This window comes from Amphibalanus amphitrite, unplaced genomic scaffold (assembly GCF_019059575.1).
Source record: "Amphibalanus amphitrite isolate SeventyFive unplaced genomic scaffold, NRLGWU_Aamphi_draft 001726F_arrow, whole genome shotgun sequence".
NCBI classification, from domain to species: domain Eukaryota; kingdom Metazoa; phylum Arthropoda; class Thecostraca; order Balanomorpha; family Balanidae; genus Amphibalanus; species Amphibalanus amphitrite.
This window is the reverse complement of record NW_024883219.1, coordinates 58,634-81,399: the sequence shown is the minus strand read 5'-3', so window position 1 is coordinate 81,399 and position 22,766 is coordinate 58,634. Positions and strand designations below refer to the sequence as shown.

The window sequence follows — 22,766 nt, the reverse complement described above, 5'->3', positions numbered from 1 at the left end:
GGTGCCTACCTACATGCCAACTTTCAGCGCAATCGGCCAAGTAGTTACCGAGATATTGCAACAATTACAAAACTGACACCTCTTCGTTTTGCACGTGACACGTGCATAAGGGGTCACCCACATGCATCGGGAATAGTTCAATACTTGGTAGAATGAATGAAGCTACCCTACAAAAATTACCGCGTGTAAATCGGTCAAGTGGTTGCTGAGATATAAGCCTCGCAAAAGCGTCCGCACGGCCGGCCGGCCGCTCATACTCAGAAATTTCCGTTAATCTAAGGAAAGACTTCGCTCGCTTCGCTCGCTCCGTAAAAAGGTCATGACCGGTGATTGGTTCAAACATGATCCGTGGTCGAGTTAGCTCGATTAGCTGGGAAGTGCGTGACAGGTCGGTACGAACATCATCTGATACCATTCACACTGCTTACATAAAAATAGCATGTATATTTTATCACAACTTTGGGTTAAAATTGCACACAAGAGCCCACCTCTGATAAGCTGGCCGATCGCGGCTATATGCCAACATTCGACAGCGATCCTGATTACCGAACGGACAAATGCTAGCGTCACCCTGCGGTCGGTCCCCAAGCACTAGCTCATCCGCCCGCCGCAAGAGGCACTGCACGTCAGCGGAAGAGATCACAGAGACCTGGGAAGGGAGGGAACGGTCATCCTTCGCAGAATAACGCTCACTATTCGAGCACTGATCAACTGAGGCAGTGTGATCACTACTGGGGTTCGCCCCATCGTCCACTATACACTCTTCGAGGTCCATGTCACCGACAGCAGCGGCTGGGGAAGCCAGCGGGGCCTGCTCTGCCCGGCTGGTATCACTAGCGAAGCGAGACCCACACTCTGACTCCTCTGGCGAGAACAGTGCCGGCGATGTGACATCACTCCGGTTCGCCGTCGGTCGGGCAGGGGTGTGCTCAGCTCGGTACAGCTCCCCCGCGTCAGGGGCACTGGCGGAGGGCGTCCGACTGCCGGCCGCGCTCCGCCCGGACGAGAAGAAGCTAGTGATTGTCTTCTGTCGACTGCGCTCCCAGGGGGCTAGCAGCGACGGCCGGCGGCCACTACTGCCCTGTGATGTCATCAGGGGACACCAGCACTCTGATAGTGAGCGAGCACGAGTCGCACTGAACGAGCAGCGCGCCGGGAGTCAGCTGCTCGCGGGGCAGCACGAACCCGTCACCGCAGCGACAGTCCCGCCAGTAGGCGTCCAGATCCTCCCGCCAGTCGAGCTCGGAGAGCTGCAGCTCGTCCTCTACAGCGACAGAAGAGAGACGCGCTGCGGTCGCGCTCCGGTCGTAGGCGGCACGAGCTGCCGGGTCACTGAGGACCCGCCAGGCGCGCTGAACGCGCTGAAACTGCTCCCCACCACCACCGCCGCCGCCGCCCTGCTTATCTGGGTGGGTGGCCCGCGCCAGGCTCTGGTAACGCGCCTTCAGTTCTGCGTAGTCCGCGTCCAAACGAGCGCCGAGAATGCCGTACAGGTCTTCAGGTTGTTGCGGGTCAGTCATAGATGAAGCTCGTGGAGCACCATTAACTCTGAAAAGTGAAAAATGAAAACAGTGTCAATTTTGGAGGATTGCGCCCTGAAAGTGATAATGACATACCTACAAAATAGGACATAGAATATCAAAACTTCCCAATCGCAATTAAAAATACTTAACATCCAAGTATGTGCGTTGTGCATCACATACCTAGTCCCTACGCTATACGCTACGCTACACATGACAGTGGAAAATGGAAATTTTTCAGTTTTCTTCCTCGTGGGCTCGTGGCTCGTTTTGATTTGTATTGGCGTCACTGTCAGGAAGCAATGCACCTTGGTCAAACCACCGCCAAGCTATATATTATTTCATAAAATAACAAGAAAAAAGAACGAACCTGCAAATGCAACACAGATAACAGGGCCTCCTCTAAGGATTTTTCACTGGGTGGGCAAAATTTTTCGCCGCTCTCCCGCCCAAGGGCGGATCCAGCCACTTGTTTGGGGTTCAGCCAATTTCAAAACCTGCGACCAGGGCGGGGGGGGGGGATGACGCGTAATAAACATTGGAAACAAGATGAATGTTTGCAATGTTAATGTTTTTCGTATGAATTTTATGGTATTTCGTGTGTATTTCACCTAGTATGCCTATTGCCTACATAATTACATTTACGATTTTTAAGAAGACTGCAAATATGCCGAGTTAAACTTACTATGATTGCTCCTTGAAGCAGAGATCCAAATCCAATAATGTTCGCTGTCTCTTTGTAGTATGCATGGTCAGGTCAGCTTACTTTTGACGCGTCCTCTTGATCTATATACGGCCTTATATTGATCTTAATCTACTCGTAATTAGTGGCGGATCCAAGTGGGATCACATGGGTCATGCCCCCCTTGGGACCCGGGGGCACCGCCGGCCTAGCAGGGGCACCCACGGACCTGTCAAGGGCACCACAGGCCTGTCAGGAGCACCATCGGCCTAGCAAGAGCACCATGGTGCACCTGACAGGCCATTGGTGCCCCTGCGAGGCCGGTGGTGCCTATGCTAGGCCGGTGGTACCCCTGCTAGGGGCACCGTCGCGTCGGCCCCTGCGAGGCCAACGGTGCCCCTGGCAGGCCTGTGGTGGCCCCGCTAGGCCGCTGGTGCCCCTGACAGGCTTGTGGTGCCCCTGGAAGGACTGTGGTGCCCCTGGGCCCTGACAAGCCTGAGGTGCCCCTGACAGGCTCATGGTGCCCCCGACAGGCCCGTGGTGCCCTTGCTAGGTCTGTGGTGCCCCTGGCAGGCCTGTGGTGTCGCTGCTAGGCCGCTCGTACCCCTCGGCCCTGACAGGACTGTGGTGCCCCTGAAAAGCCTTAAGTACCCCCTCACAGGTGGTGCCCCTGCGAGGCCGGTGGTGCCCATGCGAGGCCGATGGTGTCCCTGGCAAGTCTGTGGTGCCCCTGGCAGACATGTGTTGACTGGGGCCCCTGCTAGGCCGCTGGTGCCCCTGACAGGCCTGCGGTGCCCCTGGAAGGACTGGTGCCCCTACCCCCGGGGGTACCCATGGGCCAAACAGGCCCGCGGTGCCCCTGACAGGCCTGTGGTGTTCTTTCTAGGCCTGTGGTGCCCCTGGCGGGCCTGTGGCGCCCCTACTAGGCCGCAGGTGCCCCTGACAGGATTGTGGTTCCCCTGGCAGGACTGTGGTGTCCCCAACAAGCCTGAAGTGCCAACGACAGGCCCTTTAGATGCCAGGGACAAGTTCGTCTGACTGACAACGATTCGCTTACCTGATAACGTTCCTGGTGAGCTCAGCTGGTGAGCTCCTGGCGATAACGCTCAGTGTCCACAACGTATAAACGCATAGCATTTTGATATATACTTGCTTACAATTGGCAAATTTGGTTGTGTTTAAAACACTGACCAAAAATTAAAAATATCAAAAAAATAAAAGAAGCTGAAAATGGGGCACCACCAAGTGCCCCATTTTAAGTGGCGGAAATCTGTGATGTTTTAATTTTGGGTTTCGGTAGGGGCACCACTTCGATTCATGACCCTCCCCTTCGAGTTTTCCTGGAGCCGCCCCTGCTCGTAATACAGGCGGTAGCAATTCACGACAATGCACGTTTGGAGTTTGGACTGTAAACTATGCGTCAGTACTGTCGACAAAAAGTGCATCAAACCAGCGGCGGTCGCGGGGGGGGGGGGGCATCAGGGCCATGGCCCCCAAAGGCAAATCAGGGGGTAATCATATCATTTATCCCCCCCCTCAACAACCGATGGGTCCCCATGGGCGTATGGGGCCCTGGCCCTCATTCGATTGTCACAAGGCTCTAGAATCCCACGCCAGCTATCAACAGCCCCCATGCCGGTCTTTGAGGGTTCTACACTGACCTCTGAGGGCCCTTCAGTGGCGGTCAAGCGCCCGCATTGACTGTGGAGGACCCGCATTGACCTCTGAGGGCCCTCCGCTGGCCTTAGGACCCCTAAACCGTTAGTTTTTTTTTCGGGAAACCGAAGTGGTGGTACCGGACGCCCGGCCTGACCTTTATTTTAGCATTTGCTTCTGGGTGGGCAAATCGACGCCACTGGGTGGGCAATTGTGGTGACTGGGTGGGCATTTGCCCACCCAGTGGGTATGTTAGAGGAGGCCCTGACAGATAACATAATCATCACATAGAACACACCACTCAAACTCTTTTCGAATCCTAGCACCTCGTCGCATGCCACAGAGAGCGCATGCCCACGGTCATAGAATACCTACGGTACCTACTAGCGCATGCCCAAGCGCATGCCAAGCGCCTGAAAAGCGAAGGAGCCTTAGCGCATGCCGCAGCAAAATGACAAACGCGAATGCCAATTTCAAAGTGTAGTTTTTGATGATGTCATTAGTAACAGTCAGAAAATGAGAGTTTGAAATTTCATACTGCGTATAATGAGTTAAAATAAAATATTTTTGACTATCGACAGAAAATTAGTTAAAAAGAAAGTTGTGTCTGTTTGAAGATATTGTATTTAGTTGTCTTTTGATGATTCAAATGTTTTAAAAAATAAGAAATGATGACGTCTTTTTAGTTTCAGTTCCAATATTTTATTCCGAAACTTGCTGACTGCGCCACTTTAAGCGCGTGACCGATAATTCAGAAACGTTTCGGTGATAGTAGGCGTTCATTTGATGTAATTTTTAGTATTTTAAGGATAAAATTGTGATAAGCCGATAGACATCTTACATAACTTTCATCGTGGCAGGTATGTGTAGAGTTGACAATTTGAATTAATTTGTAATTGTCTAGCTTTCATGATTTTTTTAGATGAAGATTTTCAAGTTAATTCCTTACCTTACCTTACCTTACCTACACTTATCGGGATTTAGAAAGGCACAACGCCTGAAGGTCCCGATCTCGTCGAGTAGGTTCTGGATACACTAGGTTAAATCTTGGGTTGGCACTGAGTAATGGATGGTCTGCCAGTGCTGGTCGAGTCGGGATTTGAACTGGGTTAGGGTGAGGGTCTCAGTAAGGACCACATGACGAGGAAGGGCGTTCCAGTCATTGATGGCTCGTACGCAGAGTGCGTTCCTCCGCAAACGAGACGCTGCTTGAGGTTTCGCCAGCTTCCAGCCGTGCCCTCGAGTTGTAGTCATTGAGCTCCTCGCCAAAAAGTCATCAGGGTCCAGGTCGACTCCCGCGTGTAGCAGCTGGTAGATCGTTAGCATGTCTCCGCGCCGTCTTCTGTAGTAGAGCGAAGGTAACTTGAGTTTCTGGAGACGCTGAGGATATGGCAGGTTCCTGATACCTGACACCAGCTTGGTTGCTCGTCTCTGGATGCGTTCTAACAGCCTCTGATCGTGTCTGTTGAACGGTCCCCATGAAACGTTGCCATACTCGAGGAGTGGACGTACAAGAGACTTGTAGAGCAGCGTTAGTGTCTGTTCATCAAGGTGAGCGAACGACCTCCGAATCACGGCCAGGACCTGGGTGGCCTTGGAAGCTGCAGATGCTGCCTGTTTTCTAAACTTGAGGGATGAGTCGATAAAGACACCCAGATCTTTCTCTTCACTGGCAGATTCGAGACGGTTACCTCTGATTGTGTAGTGGTGCTCCTGGTTATTTGGGCCGATGTGCAAACTCTTGCATTTTGCTTCGTTGAATGGCAGTTGCCATCTATCGGACCATTCAACTACTGAGTTGATATCCTGTTGGAGGTCCTGAATCTGGGATGGCTTAGATACACTGCGATAAACTTTTGTATCATCAGCGAATATCTTGATTGATGAGGTCACCACATCTGGAATGTCGTTGATGTACACCAGGAATAACAGTGGGCCAAGGACAGAGCCCTGCGGCACCCCACTAGTGACCGGTGACCACTGTGAGTGGCAGCCCCCCACCAAAACCTGTTGTTTGCGTCCAGAAAGAAAGGCTGCAATCCACCTCAGCAGGTTTCCTTCAACACCGTAGGCCCGGAGCTTTCTAAGCAGGCGCTGGTGAGGCACTGCGTCAAACGCCTTCCTGAAATCCAGGTAAATGGTGTCAAGGGGCTCACCATCCTCAATAAGTCGGCTCCACTCGTCAATCGTCTCCAGTAGCTGGGTGGAACAGGATCGCCTGGGGCGGAAGCCATGCTGGTGTCTGGATATTTGATCAGTCTCATTTAGAAAGTTCATCATCTGGTCGCGCACAATGGATTCCAGCACCTTGCAGATTATTGATGTCAGGCTGATGGGCCTGTAGTTTTCGGGTAGACTCTTGCATCCTTTCTTGTAGATTGGAATGACTGTCCCGAGCCTCCAGTCCTCAGGGAGACAGCCTGAATCCAGTGACTGCTGGAACAGTGTGGCTAGTGGGGCAGCAATAGCACCAGCAGTCTCAACCAGCACCCGGCTGGGGACACCATCTGGGCCAGGAGAACTGGTTATTTTCAGCTGCTTCAGCTTCTGGTGGACAACGTCAGCTGATATTACAATGTCCTCCAGCTTGGAGCCCTCATACTGCCATGTAGGCTCGGGGATGTGACTGGTGTTCTCCGTGGTGAAAACGCTACTGAAAAATTGGTTCAGTACCGCAGCCTTTTCACTGTCGTCACTCCTCAAGGTCCCATGTGAGTCCTGCAGGTCGTCTACACCCGACCGAGTCTTCAACCTGGACTTCGAGTAATTCCAGAAAGCTTTCGGATTGGTCTTTATGTCTGCCGCAAGCTGGCGTTCAAAGTTCTGTCGAAGGTCCCTCGTGAATGCTCGCAGCTCATTCCGGCAACGTTTAAACCGAGCAAGATCAATCGGGTTTTTGGACGCCACGTACTGCCTCCAGAGGAACTCCTTTCTTTTCTTCAATGGGGATGTTCGCGCTAAGAGTTCCGAAAAGTCTCGCCAGGTGGCAGCACGGTATGCTTTGGACACAACGCGCCGGCCGGGCGCCGGCCGGGCCGGGGATAACACTGCGGGCGGCGACGGCGGCCGACGCGCCGCGATCGGAAACTGCGTTTCATGTCTTTTTCAGGTTCATCATTTTGCTAAAATGAGTAGCTACGGTTGATTTCGGTATTAGGAACACAATGACGCGTGTGAAAGGCAAACTACTACATCGTCATTGAACGGAAGGAAAGGGAGCTGATCGAATGGTCACCAAAAGCTACGGAGTACGAATGATTCGATGTTATCACATATTTTAACTTACACAGTTGAAATAAAAAACCTTATTACATTCAGACATATATTCACACGCATGAAAGTAATCGATTTACAGCACACATTCCATGACAAGAACGCAGTTCATGTCGGTCTTAAGTTGACATGTAGCGCTCGTCACTGTCAGATAAGTCAATCACATCCCTGTTGTTTCTACAGACTATTCACTTAACCCTTCATCCGGCATGCGTTCATTCTGTAATGATGGGCAACGAATCACCGGCGATTTCTGCGTGGCTCTATGTGACATCCAGCATCCTCGTCCGTTCCCCAGGTCATTTGGTTCGGTTACTTTCAAAGGGCCTGTTCCAGCGCCTCCAGAAGAAATTCTTGACTGGAGGCTCTACCAGAGGTTTAACTGGAGGCGCTGGAACGCAATCTGGAGATTTCTGGAGATTGGCGTCATATATACCAAAAGAATGACGATTGTTCTCTCTTGAAACGCAAAATTTGTTTTCAATTTTAGTTAAAAAGATAAATAAAATTATAGCAATGTAATTTCCTTTACATTCAAGTTGTAAAATAATCAGTCAAATGTCCTTTGTTTACATTCGTGATTGTCACATGTGCACCATAATTGTAGACCAGAGCCTCCAGAGAAATTTGGACCTCTCAACTTTCTGGAGGCTACTGGAGGTTTCTGGAGCTTTGGCGAGAGCTTTCTGGAGCTTTCTGGAGGCGCTGGAACGCTCTCTGGAGGATTCTAGAGCTTTCTGGAGCTTTCTGGAGGTTTCTGGAGGCGCTGGAACAGGCCCAAAGTATAGCAGGCCCTTCCTCAGTCAGGCTTGATGGATCCACCGTCACTTTGCGCGGTACTTTTAAGACATACCGTACGTACCTACTACCAATACGACTGACTGATTACAATCTGATGCGAAGGGGACGATATCTCGTCGGTCTATCAATTATTACGAGCGAGCGAGCGCAGCGAGCGAAGTGAGTCTTTTCAATATAACGGAAAAATCTCGGTATGAGCGGCCCGGCCCGGCCCGGCCCGGCCCGGCCTGTAACGCTTTTGAGAGGCTTACATCTCAGCAGCCGCTGGACCGACTGGCCTGCGGTCTTTTTTGTTGGGTAGCCCCATCCCTTCTACCCCGTAATTGACTACTTTTGATACATCTCAGTGACCGTCGTGGCACGTGCCACGTGAAAAGTCAAGGGTGTTCAAGCTGTTTTGCAAAAGTAGTGATTTTGAGAGGCTCATATCTCAGCAGCCGCTTGGGCGATTGGCTTGCGGTAAATTTTGTAGGGTAGCAGCATCCCTTCATCCCTTCTTGCTGATGTCATTTGTAGCAGCAGTGACAGTGGTTACTTCAAATCACAGGATATTCTGGTAGCATCCATGCTCTGGAATCTGGATCATTCTGATCAATGCAGCATTTGCACCTGTGAATAAATGAAAAATGGCATAAGACAGTAGGAAAAGATCTTGGCAAGTCATAGTGAGATATACATGTTTAAGATGCATGGATAAAAGGACATTACATACTGAAGCAATGAGCAAAACTCTGCAGTTTAAGCACAGTTGAAATCTGATATGATGACCTGGATACAGTGACATCATCAAGACCCATGAACTTAACACAAAGTATTTGCAATTTTGAAATGCACTTTTATCGTAGGTTGCCTATGAGGGTGAAAATTTATTTTGAAAAGCAACAAAACACTTGCCCGCATTTAGTTGCTAAAAAAGCTGAATGAATATTTTAAAATAGTGTTCACTTCAGTGTGAATGAAAACTTAAAGTAAACATTTATTTACCTGACAAAATGAAGATGTTTTATCAATAATGAGTAGCTTTAGGTGGTGCTGAGTAAAAAAAAAAAACATTTTGCAAGAAAGGCTATCAGTTACTTCTGGATGATATACTGCATTGCGCAAGCTGTTCACCAACTCCTACCTGGTCTTTCAGTGGGATCCCTCTGTATGCCCCTCAGAACTTCATCCGCAGGGCTGGTTCCTTCATACGCAGGTCCTCTGCCTTCTCTGATTCCTCGGACTCCATCCTGACAACTCCGCACCAGAAGCATGACTGCACTGGGCACCTGTAACACCATGTAGGATGATCAATGTTTGCAATAATTCATAAATAGTAGGTAGCTTAGTGTTCTATTGCATTTACCTCCTAGTTGCTGGTGTCAAATTAGATACTATTTGTCCTTTTCCATCATAAACTTTATCTGCATGCAATATCTTTGGTACCAGACAAAGTAGAACACTGCTAAGAATGCTTGCAATGAATCTTATAAGAATGCATTGAATTTATATGATCATTCTCAGCAGCATGTATCATCTTTTAATGCCTTTCTCCAAGGGCAAGTCAATTTCCTATATTGATATGCCCACAAACTTATACAGGTAAATTACTTCATATGGGCAATACAAGATCCAGCTATAAGTTAGACTATTTTATACTCTAAGTTATGCTCACAAAAAAATATATGGAAACGTGTTACATCCATGGGATTACCTGTACCGTTCGGTGTCGGTCTATCTTCGGCTTCTCGCCTCTCTTTGGCTACGCCAGTCGCCAATTGAAGCCTTTCTAAGTCTCCTGTCCTTTGTAAACTCACCTTTCCATGTTTGTGACACTTGCAGAATATAAATTCACAACCCATCTGAGCAAAATTCAAATTAATTACTATCAAATTCACCGAAATTCAGTCCCTCGAACCGACACCTCACGGACTTCACATAGTGCAAAACACAGTGGCGCATTTGCCGCCACAGTTTCTGTGTCCAAAGAAGGCAGTGCTGCCACCTGGTGAGGAAATAAGCCGAACATCCCCATTGCAGGGCTCTCCTGTTGATGTAAATGTTCCTCTTCCTCTTCACTGGACATGACATGGGGATGGTGTCCTGGATACATCTGAGAAGGTTAGCTTTGAAGAACGCATAACCACTCAGGAAATCCATCACCAGTAGCTGGTTCCACTCCACACTGAGGAGCATACTTTTCAATAGCTGGAAGTCAGCACGTGCAAAATCTAACTTTTTACGCCCTTGGTCTTGGTACATGGAGTAGCACATGAGGTCAAATTCCAGAATCACATGATCACTAGCTCCCAGACCAGCTGAGTACCTGAGGTTCCTCACCATGCCCTCTTCATTTGACATCACAAGGTCAAGAACACCTGGGGTTTCACCATGCCGGTACCTGGTTGGCTGTCTGATGTGTTGAAACAGGTAACACTCATTCACCGCATCAACAAATGAGTGTGAATAGTGACCCACTGGAGCCGATGAATACCTTGCATCCCAGTCAATGTTCGGCATATTAAAGTCTCCTGTGATAAGTAGGTGAGATGGGTTCATATGGCATACATGGCGGAGGAGGTCACACAGGTCATCAGTGCTAGCTGCAGGTTCCTTTGATGGACTGCGATAAATGCCACCCACCAGCATGCTGTCAGAGTTCTTAAGCTGTAGTCTCAGCCACAGTTGTTCTTTGAAAACGGTTGCTGGAAATTTCACCTCGGTAGCGTGTAGCTGGTCACAGACATACATACAAATTCCGCGAAGGCCACTTGCGCCCAAATTTGGCAGAGTGCAATCAAAGCTGGTATATAAGAAGTAGCCTGGGATTGCCAACAATGCAGGGGAAATTGGAATGGTCTGCGCTTTTGGGATAACTTCTGTCAGAATGCTAAGATGAGGCTCCTTTCCAGCTATTCTCATACATAAGTCATCCCGCTTATTCAGGAACTGGTCGGCGTTAGTATATACACATTTCAAACTATGCTTGCTGGGGACAGCGAGTCATTGATCAGTAGGTCTAACTTGTGAAGCAGTGACCTTGTGTTGTTCGACACCACCAGCTGGTCTTGATTGTCCACCTTGCTCTCTGTCTGTCCTGGGCTGACCATCAGACCTAGCCCCAGCATTCAGCGCGGCACACACAATTTTCCCCCTTCGGATGACAAGATTTTTCTCACCTTTCTGCCTTCGGACTGCAAGCTCCTCACGCAGCTTTCTCCCCTGCTCTCTTTCCTTTGGCGTCAGGTCGGGATTGATGTAGATATTGGCATAGGCCTCGCAGCTCCCAAGTTGAGGTGCCAGTCGCACAACTTCTTGCCGGATACCAACATTTTCCAGGGTCACTATTAGCAGTCGGTCCTTGTCAGGCATCTTTTTACCAGCTCTGAAGGATCTGACACATGTAACTCTCAGGTTGAATGCCTCCCTGATCATCATCTCAAAGGACTCTGCATCATGCTTTGTTCGCTCCTCAAACGTGTCACTTGATGATTCCTTCAGGTTGTGGACGACCACGTTCAACTTTCTTTTCTCCTTTTCCTGATAGTCATCAAACATTACTGACAGTTCCTGCGTCGCCTTGGCTGTAACTTTAGAGCTACTGTCCGTCGTGGTAGGAAGGGATGCTATCTGGGCACTGACCTTGCTAAGAACCTCATCACAGGATCCCTTGACCATATCAGCGTACGTAGCCTTCTGCTGATGGATTTCCTTGATGGAGTTCTTAACGAGCCTTCCGTTTTCCACAGATGCTCTTTCCTGTTCTTTCAGGCATTGCTCTACAGTCCGGATATGCGCAGTGACGGTCCGCATGGACTCAGAGACGGAGTTGGCGAGCTTGTCAACTTTTGCCTCGAGGGCCTGCAGCTTGACCGGGTTTCCTGCATCTTTGTGCTTTGGAACAGCCTTGCACTCGGGGCACAGCCAGCTCAGGACAGGGTGCCACTGTTCGATGGCTCGAAGAGCATCCTTGGAGATAGCCTGGCAGCCCGAATGATACCATGCCAAACAGCCGTCGCATCTAACTCCCATCTCTCCATCCAACACTGGATCTCCACATGTTTCTTTGCCTGGACCACCCTTGCAAAAATAGGTTTCGCTTCCACTGCTACCAGTGTCACTGGATGACCGAGACATGGACACGGAACATCCTCCCCAGGGTTTAAATGCATTATCATCAAGCTTACGTGATACTCTGCGGGTTTTCCGGTCTCCTGTCAGGTCTTCCTCACTTTTTTCACAATCACTTACATTTTTCTTACCTTCAGTTACTCCACCGACTTCACTTTGTTCACCGGAAACACATCTCGACGGGCTCCTATCGCAAGGTTTGCTAATTGCTATGGTCGGAGCAGTCGGTGTCTTCGTCGGCTGATCACCGGGGATCGCATTTGATTCCGGCGCATCTTTTCGCATGCCTGGTTTACTGACCGTGTTATTTCCTTGTTTCTTTCGAGTCATAACAGGAGATCTTGCAAGTGGCATTGATTTCAGTTGCAGTCTTGTCCTTGCCTCGAAGTACAAAATAGATTTCGATGAAATCAGGAGGGTTCGGTAGGGAATCAGCTGACAGACGATAGCAGGATCGGGAGCTCGACGAGACCACGTCCGACCGGGCCGAGAGCCAATACCCCTCTCTGGTCCAAATTAATTAAATATTTTTTTTTTTAGAATGTCTTGGGCTTTTCAGTATTTTTTTCAGAGTCAGAAAAGCCTACACCAAGGCCCTAGCCTACACTACCCCAAGGCACTACCCAGGCAACCTAGTCATTTTTGGTTTTGATGAAAAGAATTGTGTTAAACCGTGATAAGTATGTGAACCGTTTGTGTGGCACTGTACGGCCCACACATAGCTCAAGCTGATGAATGAATATGGTTGCATAATTCAGATTGCCCATGCCATGTGGGTTGCGGCATGGTGCTGAATATTTGTGGTGTTTTGGCTTGTGCGGCGCCGGCATGCAATGCCTAGTGAATTGTAGACCATGATGATGGCTGAATTGTACTGGCTGTTTATGTTACAACTCAACTCAGATGCATGTCATTTTCATATTGGCATTGTGTTTTTAACTCCTGTTTTCTGATTCCCAGGCTAAATTTCATAAGCATGGTAATCATCTCAGTGAGCTCATGCGTGCTCAGCTGGGTTTTCTTAGAGGACCTAGTGGGGTGCATGGATTTTGCAGATTTAGCTGTGCAGGGACCTAATACAAACAAACCATGTAATAATTGAATGAGGACTTTACTCCACAAGAAATTGTTTGGGTCGGAGCTTTCGAATTGTATTACAAAGCTTCGTCAGCGTATCGTAATCGGGTTTGGGGGTACCGGTCGCAAAATACCCCCGAACCCGATTACGATACGCTGACGAAGCTTTGTAATACAATTCGAAAGCTCCGACCCGAACGATTTCTTGTGGAGTAAAGTCCTCATTCAATTATTACATTAGCAAACTCCACATCATGTCCTTTAGTGGACAAACAAACCATGTTGTGCAAAATTACTGCTGTGCTACCTGCTGGTACATTATTGTTCAAGAATATGACAAATGGAAACAGGCCAAAGAGTAATTGACCTGTTTAGCAGTTTTTCATGTCAGAAGTGCAGACTGCAGATTCTATTTTTACCCCTTTTTTAGATTTTGCCTGGTGCAGCCGGTGCAGGCTGATGGGACTTCTAGTCTGGTTGGTGTGGGCTGGCTCAGATTTTTCAGTGTGACAACTAGGCAGCAGACATGTGCATGGATCCGAGTGATGGATTTATGATCTCAGTGGATCCCGAAGCAAAGTACAGGTTGGGATCTATGATCCCACCAGATCCGGCGTGAAAAATACATCTTGGATCTATGATCTCATATGATCTGACGATAAATTAAGAACATGGATCTATGATCTGAGTGGATCCCACCATGCACCACATTTGAAACCATGTTTTATAGGGTTTCTATGCCAATAAATGCCACAAAACTATGGATTATGACGCGCGATCACATAAAATCACTAAAACAGTATGTTTGTGAGTTGAAACAAGCGTTTTTTGGGGATATATGTGTTCACAAAAAATAAGCGAGGATCTATGATCTCACTGGATCTCAAGCAAAAAATGAGACTCTGATCTGTGATCCCTACGGATCTCTCGATAAATTACAAAGCTGGATCTATGATCCCGTCGGATCCGAGATCAGGATCCGTGGGATCAGATCCCAGATCCATTTTCTCGGATCCATGCACATGTCTGCTAGGCAGTGTTACCACTTGTAGCACTCTTGTCTAAGGATATGTCAGCTCAATTGCCCAGTGGGCCTTTAGTTTATGGATATATGATTGTAGCAGTATCTGCTCGAGTTATTTTCATGTGCACTCTCATTCAATGAGATCATGCATATGGTCACTGATGCACTGATATATATCATGCATCACACTATGCACATTTTGCATTATTGTGCTCCATAATATGCACATTGTGCATAAGCACATTGTACATTTTATGATGACATCCTATAAGCCACTTGTAACTAGATTTGAATGCTTTTTATATTAAGTTTTTTTTCATTACAGTAAAGATAGAATGCTTGGTTATTGTATTTTCCCTCATTAGCCCTATTGATAAACAATAATTTGCAAAGAAAATGTGAATTTTTAACTTCTGTTTTTCAAATTGTAAAACAGCAGCTATTTTCACTGTAGCCTGGTGATAAAACTAACCTATTTTTTGTGTCTTTTTCAGACAGACTTGATTAGTGGGTGTGATCCGGATCGAGTGGTGCAGTTCTGAACAGACGAGTCGCCTCTACGTGGATCACCAGGCTCCGTCCGTGTGTCGACAGCGCCCTCCGCCTCTGCCGCCATGTCTGACGGCAGCGAGGACGGCGAGATCTCTGAGACGCGCGAGTTCCTTGTCGACGACGACTCGCTCGACATTAAGCCCCCGCAGAACCAGGCCGGCAGCAAGCACAAGTCACGCTCCAAGCACTCCTCGGACCACAAGCGCCGCGACAAGCACAAGCACAGGCGCCATGAGAGTCGCGAGAGGCGCCGCCAGCGGCGTGAGCACCGCGATCGGGAGCGACGCGAACAGCGAGACGCTCGCCGAGAGGCGGCTGAGTCACACCGGCCGCCGGTGGACCCGTACCGCGCCCACCCGGATGACTTCCGACTACCGTCGGCGGCACACCGGCCACCTGCCGACCCGTACGACGCGCACGAGCCGCCGCGACCGTCCCGCTCTCGCGACAGACGCGACCGGGACGGCCGCCGCGAGCGGCGAGCCGAGCGCGAGGCGCTGCAGGCCGAGCTGCGAGAGCCTCGTGATAGTCGCGGATCTCATCGCGACCCGAGCCACGACCTGACGTCTCGCGAAAGAGACCGCGATCGGCACCGTGCCGACCGCCAGGAGCGAGGGGAGAGACAGGAGCGAGTCGAGAGGCTGCATGAGCGACCGGAGAGACAGGAGCGAGTGGATCGGCCAGAGAGGCAGGAGCGGCCCGAGCGGCGCGACCCGCCGACGGAGGTCGACCTGCGCAGCGAGCGGCTGCTGCAGGCAGTGCGCGTCTCCGAGAAACAGAAGGAGATGTCGAAACGCGAGCTGGAAGCCCGCCGGCAGCGGAGGGAGCTAGAACGTATCCGTCAGCGCGAGGAGCGTGACATCGAGGCGAAGCGTGAGCGGGAGAGGGAGCATGGAGACGACCGGGAGGAGAGCAGGAGGAAGCGACAGCGCGCCGCTGAGACCAGGGAGGAATCCAAGGACCGGGAGGCGGAGCGTCCTCCGCGGGAAGGGCGCGAATCCCGATCACAGAAAGAGCGACCGCGGGAGGAGTCTGAGCAGGAGTCATCCGAGGAAGAAGTTGAGGAAGAGGAGGAGGACGCCGAGGAGAGCGAGGACTCGTCCTCCTCGTCGGAGGAGTCAGACGATGAGGAGGGTGAGCGCGAGGAGGGTGAGGAGGAGGAAGGAGCGGCGTCCCGCTCGCCGACTCCGACCGGCCGCTGGCGCCAGATGAGCCGCTCTTCACCGGAGGCGGCCTCTCCGCGCCGCGCCGGCTCCCCGGAGGCCAGCCCGGGCCGCTCGCCGCCGCCGGAGCCGCTGACACCCTCTCCACCCGTGTCGCCGGTGGTGACTAAGGAGGTGCTGCCGCCCTACCTGCCGGCCATCCAGGGCTGCAGGAACGTCGAGGAGTTCAACTGCCTGAACCGCATCGAGGAGGGCACCTACGGCGTGGTGTACCGCGCCATCGACAAGCGCACCAAGGAGATTGTGGCGCTGAAGCGACTCAAGATGGAGAATGAGAAGGAGGGTTTCCCAATCACGTCTCTACGAGAGATCAACACGCTGCTGAAGGCGCAACACGAGAACATCGTTACCGTACGCGAGATTGTGGTCGGCAGCAACATGGACAAGATCTACATCGTCATGGACTATGTAGAACACGACCTCAAGAGCCTGATGCAGACGATGAAGTCAAAGAAGCAGTCGTTTACCACGGGCGAAGTCAAGTGCCTGTTGATCCAGATGCTGCGTGCCGTCCGTCACCTACACGACAACTGGATCCTGCACCGTGACCTGAAGACGTCCAACCTTCTCCTCTCTCACAAGGGTATCCTGAAGGTGGGCGACTTTGGACTGGCGCGCGAGTACGGCTCGCCGCTGAAGCAGTACACGCCGATCGTGGTGACGCTGTGGTACCGGGCGCCGGAGCTGCTGCTCGGCTGCAAGGAGTATTCGTGTCCTATCGATATGTGGTCGGTGGGCTGCATCTTCGCCGAGCTGGTCCGCATGGAGCCCATGTTCCCCGGCAAGTCGGAAGCCGATCAGATAAACAGGATATTCAAGGAGCTGGGCACGCCTAACGAGAAGATCTGGCCCGGCTACTCGGAGCTGCCGGCCATCAAGAAGATGACGTTTTCCGAGTACCCGTACAACCAGTTGGCCAACCATCTGGCGGGCGCGTGCACAGAGAAAGGCGTCTCACTGATGAACAAGCTGCTGACCTACGACCCCAAGCGGCGCCTGACTGCCGACGAGGCACTGGCACACAGCTACTTTGACGAGCAGCCGCGTCCGATCGAGCCGGGCATGTTCCCCACGTGGCCGGCAAAGTCCGAGATGGGTCACAAGAAGACCACCTCGTCCAGTCCCAAGCCTCCGTCCGGCAGGAAAAACCTCGGTGATGACGACATGGGTTTCCAAATAGGCGCGGCGGCCGGCGCCGGCGGATTTAGTCTAAAGTTCTGAGTGTCCATGAGCGTGTCGTGATGTCGGACAATCAGACTGTTGATATTCCGACCGGATCGTGCAGTGGGCGTGCTTAGAAGCGCTGGAATGTGTGTTGTAATGACGGAATGTGTGTCTTAGCGCCGGAATGGTGTGTCGATGCGGGAATGTGTGTGGTGAGACTGATGCCGGTTGAGTGAGTGAATCGGGTGTGCTGGAGAGTTTTGTGCCACGATAGAAACATCGAACCACGTGTGGTTGGTGCTGCGTTTGGGTGAATAGGTGCACGATGTGTTTGCGCCTATGTTGGCTCAGAGTTAGAACTGATTACAAATGCTGCGTACCTGATGCATACATCGTGTCTCATGCGTCAGCGGTCGCCATGAACGTCCAAAAAGCTGTTTTGGATATCCTAAATGACGTCGTTTTAGAGACGTCGTGTATTGTTTTACCGATGATGTTTGGCAGCATTGTGCAGGTTCTGTACAGTGTTGAGTGCGGTGGGGATGGGGATGCGCTGTGCTTCCGTGCCCAGTTCTGTGTCCAGGCGTGAATTGTCATTTGTGCTTTCACGAATCTGAGTGGGGAACATTACACAGCTGTGACTGTGTAGAAGCTCTGCTCGGTTGCGATCTCTGAGCAGTTGGTTGTCATCACCCATCGGACGTGACGTCAATAAAGACCTTCACGTCATTTCTTTACCGTGTTTTTTGATAAGCATTGCTTACAATTCTTCAGGCGTTTTCCGAGGAGCCGCGGCCCGCGATGATTTTTTTAAACAATGGAATTGGGATGGTCTTTAATTCATATCAGCTCAGTCGTTCATTCATTCATTCATTCATTCATTCACCAATTCATTTATTTATTTATTTTATGGGCATAACAGCAGCCTCTTGAACGGGCACGGGGCAATAGTGTGCAGGATTTTTCTCAGACAAGTTCGAGATTCTTTCAGGTCATCGTGAGGTCAATGCGCACGCCGCGCCCCCACATATTCAAGAAGTAGTTCCACCATCGCTTTCTAGATGGCGCGCTAATCGTCACCGCCCGTTCTCTGGGGGCCGTGACGTCAGCACAGTGAGCTATCGATTTGCCCGGTAGATGTCTCTAGCGTCGCGGCGCCGGCCGACGCCATCAGCTGACGGCGGCGTCAGTCGGCGAGCGGAAGCGAGGTGGGGTGTGTGCTGCGGCCGCGGGTTTCGCCACTGTGTGCTCCCTGTGCTCCACTGTGCTCTGGTGACCGTCGTGTGCGCGGTGTGACGCCGAACGGTGGTGTTCCGTGATCGGATATGTTCAGCTGACCACTTACGTTGGGACTAGAAGAAAATTATCAGCATGGAGTCGGTGTTCGGTGGGCACGGTAAGTTGAGACCGTAAAACATGGCTTTATTTTGTGTTCTATACTAACTTAACAGTGCACCGCTTACACTGCATGCCATTGTAATTGACGCAGTGAGTTTCGTATGTTGTGAAGCGCCCCGGTTTCAGAATACGGGTTGAGCAAGAAGTGCAGACTGCGGTCTGTGGGGAGACCGGAAATGCCTTAGACGAGTCATGCCCCATCGACAAAAAAAAATCAGCCATCTTTCGTACGTGCAGGTGTTCTATTGTATCAGCTTATCCTATACCGTCCTATTCCTATGCCATTGCATCTCGATCACCGATCACTCCAATGGCCCGGCGTTTGACACGACTTCGACCTTCACGCTTCTCCAGCCCGTATGCGTCCCTCTGCTCATCTGAGCTCCCTCCCCCCTCCCCCCCACGTCACTCCCGGCATGTTTTGGCCGTCGTCACCCCTCTCCGGACCCGGCGGCCCTTTGTGCTCTGGCGCGTGTGTGCGCTCTGCGAATGAATCAGTGCGGGCGCTAATGCAGCTCCCCGTACGTGACGGGGGTGCTGAGTGCCCTCAGCGCTCCTCGACAGTCCTATACGGTGGCCGCCCCGCCCCGTGCGCCGTCCCACCTGTCAACAACCCGCCCAGTCACCTTCGCACTCGCCACTCCTCTCTCCGCTTCTGGCTCTCTCCCGCCCTCGCCCTGCACCTCCAATCCCCATCTCTGACGCTCCGTGCTGGACTGCACGCCTTTAGGTACCTTGCTATGTCATGCCCTTGCCGTGTTTAGTTATGCCTTGCCGCTCCGTGCCGTGCCTTGCTGTGCCGTACCGTTTCGTACCCTGCCGTGCCGTACGGGTTTCGACTCTGTAGTTGGTACCCTGACGTGGCACTGAGGCAGTGAAGTGTTTTTGTTCGCGCCTGGCGTAAATACCAGCGGCGCTTTACGTACGTACGTCAGAGGGTGGGGTTAGCTGCGGCGAGCCGGACCAGCGGTCTTTGTTGAGCCGCATTGTGATGTCCGTAACCGCCGTGCTGGTGCCGGCAGACCGTGTTTTACCTGGAGGTCACGTGACTGACCGTTTGGAGGATTTCGTTGTGTCACGTGACTGGTGGATGGTTCGGTGGGGATGGGTATGAGGGGGGCATCTGTCGAGGGATGTTTTCCAGTCAATGTTTCCAGCAAGGCCGCTGTCAGCGTTGTTATGGCCCACCATCTACCAACGCCGTCTCCGCTATATGACAATGGGCCATCATAGCGCCGGGAAGCATCTCTTTACTGGCCGAAACGGCCCATTGGCTCTGCCACCCCATCACGGCTCCATGCTGGGAAATGAGACGGCGTGACCTTATCGGCCTACACTGTCACCAACTGTCCGTATTGCCAGACACAGGGACAGCTCGGACAGGACAGTTCAGGCTGCCGGTCGAATAGCTGTCTGAGACAAGGTGTTTTGACCTTCCGCGTGGATGCCCCCCGCCGTGCCCCGGGAGACTCCGATGTCTGTTCCCGGACGGAGGACGCGGATCTGTCCGTAGCGTGGATTATGGAAGCACGTTGGGCTGGTGGATATTCGGCGGGCCGGAAATGTCAAAGCTGGAGCGGTGTCGTCAGTTACCCACTACTGGTTTGACGGGTATGTTCGGACAGCGGATCGGGGTAGATCCGAGGGGAATGGCCGCGCGATGGAGAGACGCTGTGGGCGGACAGCGTGGGTACGAAGCCATCTCCGCCCGTGGCTTGTGAATAATATTTGTGGAAAATACTCGATCGACATTTAGTTGGACCCGTTGCTAGTGAAGGTTGAAAGGGGAATAGCCAAAGTGTCTCCTCAACGTAGTGGCTAGCGCTGACACATTGAGGTCGTTTCCTGGCTAGTGTGACCGGTAATCCAGTAGACTTATCGACGAGCCTTACTAAGAAGACTGACCTCCAGCGATCTGTTACAAGTGTCAGCCTAGCCAGCACTCCTTAGCAGTCCTGTCTGCCGGTCACCGCCGTCAGCAAAAAGCGACCTTCAGCTGCCCACCTACCGCTCCTCTCACTCTTACTTCCTGCCCTCTCCCCTCTCCCCCTTGACCGACAGCTGGTTGCCTGGCCTCGGAACGCACATGCGTCTCTAGCGGTAAGCTGACCCGAGCGGCTTTCTGTAATGAGCCTGCTAAACATGCCCCGAGGGTATCGTTCGATTCTCGGGACGGTATGGCTATTGACGAGGACGGTTGGGATCGTTAGGCCCGGAGATGTTCATTAGTTACAATTTACCGCGGCGCTCCCGTCGTGCTGCTGTTAGCCTCAGTCATTAGCGGCTCGTTGCCTCGGCTTGGAAACATCCCCTGAGGGCATTGGCGGGAATCGCCCCCGTTTCCCTTTCCTTCTCTCCACCGTGCTCTCTCTTTCTGATTTTTAATTTCTGGCGTCGTCTTTCCCAGCGCTAACTCTACAGGTGCTTCGTACTACGTAGCGTAACTAATTTTCTCTCCATTTTCCCTTCAACATCTCACGACTGTCCCGTTTCACCCTTGCCTCTCTATATCTCTCAATGTCTCCAGCTCCGCCCTTTGCCCTCTACTGCGCCAGCGCCGGTGTCTGGTGTGCCGACGTGCGCTGGATTTATCTGTTCGGTAATGGTCAGTTACTGGCCCGGCGGCGGCCGTCCCACTCTCCTTGGGCCGTACCGGGCCGGCGAGACTACCACACCTGCCGGAGGCCGCGGCGAGCGTACGGACTACGGAGCTCGAGACGGCGAGGGGAGGGGAGGGAGTAGGGACGCTTCCTGCCGGGAGCGTGCTACCCGAGGAATGGGGAGGGTGGTGTGGGGGAGGGGTTTTGGGCAATGGCCTGTGCAACGAGTGCCTCGGAATGTGAGATTGTGTGTGGCACTGCGAGCGGAGTGGCAAGGGACTGAGTTTCTTGCAATGCTTTCGCATTTTGTTTTATTTGGGGTTCATGTGGGTACATGTTTACATGCTATAGTGTATAGAGGACCTTTGTTTCTCCTTTTTCTTTTAACTTAGCATTGTTAATTACCCATTCAGTATTCATGTTCTTTGTGCGCTGACGAGCATTTATGCCTTCGCTTAATTGTCACCTTGAAGATTTGACATTTTTATCATGATAACCTTGATCCAGTTTTATTTATGCAACGACTTCTGAAAGCCTCTTCCATTCCCGGCATCTGTCTTAGCTGTAAATCTTCACACGGAAAGTTTTCCCATCTCATTTGGTCTTCGCTGCGTTAAGCTGGCAGCTGTGGCGGCTGGGGATGTTTGTTGTTCCGGCGCTGCGAGGGTAAAAACTAAAAACCGGCCGCCGGAAACGGGCCTCTACCGGCGGCAGCTGATTCTGAACGATCCTCCGCTCCTGTCAAGCAAAGGGACTCACGTGTTTCTAGCTTTTCTATATTTTGGAGGTAACACTGAATGCGTGGTGATATAACCTTTATAATGATCGGCTCTCATTTTGTTTCTTTTCGTTCGATTAGTCAGCGGCCAACGCCCACCACCATGCGTTGGGACCCTCCCACCTTCAAAAAAGTTAATGAATTGGCATAAAAGTGATGTAGCGTGAATCACAAAGAGCGAAAATGAACATCTACCAAATTTTACCGGAAAATATTCACCCGTTTTCGAGATATAAGACTTTTATTTTTGTTTACTTTTTGGGAAATCCGCTGTTTCTATGACGTCACATAAAGGTTTTCTTTACGTCGGCATTTGGAAGCAATAGTTTGGTATCAAAGTGCGACAAATATTGCGCGAATGATGCGTTTATCTTATCAAGGTCAATATATGATGGCCAATAAAGGATTCCAGGACAATTCTTATGGCATTTCTTCGTATCGCAATTCTTCGTCTGCAAATCTTCGTCAGGGCATTTATTCGTACCTATCGCATTACTTTGTCTCGCACCAGGGTATATGAAAATCGGCTCGCATTTCTTCTTCAACGCAAATATATGCAAGAGTAAGCATTGAGGGACAAATAAATGCACCGACGAAGATTTGTAGACGAAGAAATGCGGACGAAAAATTGTGCTACGAAGAAATGTCATGCGAGGATTCGTTCGGGTACCATGACATTTATGTGATTTCAAAGTCAAGGTTCACTGTCACAGCTGATCTGCTAAATCAAGCCAAGAATCCAAACTATCAAAAAACTATAAATATTTGTTTGTCTGTCACAGAGGTCTCAAGGAATATAAGGTTGACATATGTTGAATCAAAAATCTACTGCCACAACTCACATCTCCTGCCTTAGTTTATCATTGTTGTTTTAACTTGCTTTCAAGAGAAACAGAAGCCAGTATCTG

General features: G+C 51.0%; 3 protein-coding genes across 4 annotated transcripts in view; 2 read left to right on the top strand and 1 right to left on the bottom strand.

Annotated features, from left to right (window-relative positions):
* Nucleotides 1–429: 429 nt before the first annotated feature.
* Nucleotides 430–4,314, bottom strand: LOC122374846 (DPH4 homolog). 2 transcript variants are annotated; one of them, XM_043353855.1, is made up of 2 exons: nucleotides 4,243–4,314; nucleotides 430–1,548 (listed from the first exon to the last, which is right to left on the bottom strand). In XM_043353855.1, exon 2 carries the CDS (start codon nucleotides 1,518–1,520, stop codon nucleotides 1,074–1,076), a length of 447 nt encoding a protein of 148 aa, XP_043209790.1. In that variant the 5' UTR covers nucleotides 1,521–1,548; nucleotides 4,243–4,314; the 3' UTR covers nucleotides 430–1,073. The 2 variants fall into 2 exon arrangements, with proteins under 2 accessions (XP_043209790.1, XP_043209789.1); XM_043353854.1 differs by lacking the exon at nucleotides 4,243–4,314 and adding an exon at nucleotides 3,260–4,240.
* Nucleotides 4,315–4,577: 263 nt separating this feature from the next.
* Nucleotides 4,578–17,815, top strand: LOC122374845 (cyclin-dependent kinase 11B-like). The gene is made up of 2 exons (XM_043353853.1): nucleotides 4,578–4,718; nucleotides 14,638–17,815. The coding sequence occupies exon 2, from the start codon at nucleotides 14,758–14,760 to the stop codon at nucleotides 17,137–17,139; it is 2,382 nt and encodes a 793-aa protein (XP_043209788.1). The 5' UTR covers nucleotides 4,578–4,718; nucleotides 14,638–14,757; the 3' UTR covers nucleotides 17,140–17,815.
* Nucleotides 17,816–18,267: 452 nt separating this feature from the next.
* LOC122374851 (unconventional myosin-VIIa-like) overlaps nucleotides 18,268–22,766 on the top strand; it is a 61,161-nt gene continuing 56,662 nt past the window's right edge. Inside the window, exon 1 of the mRNA XM_043353863.1 lies at nucleotides 18,268–18,478. Within this exon, the coding sequence (XP_043209798.1) occupies nucleotides 18,454–18,478 (25 nt within the window). The 5' untranslated portion in view covers nucleotides 18,268–18,453. The remainder of the gene's footprint in view (nucleotides 18,479–22,766) is intronic.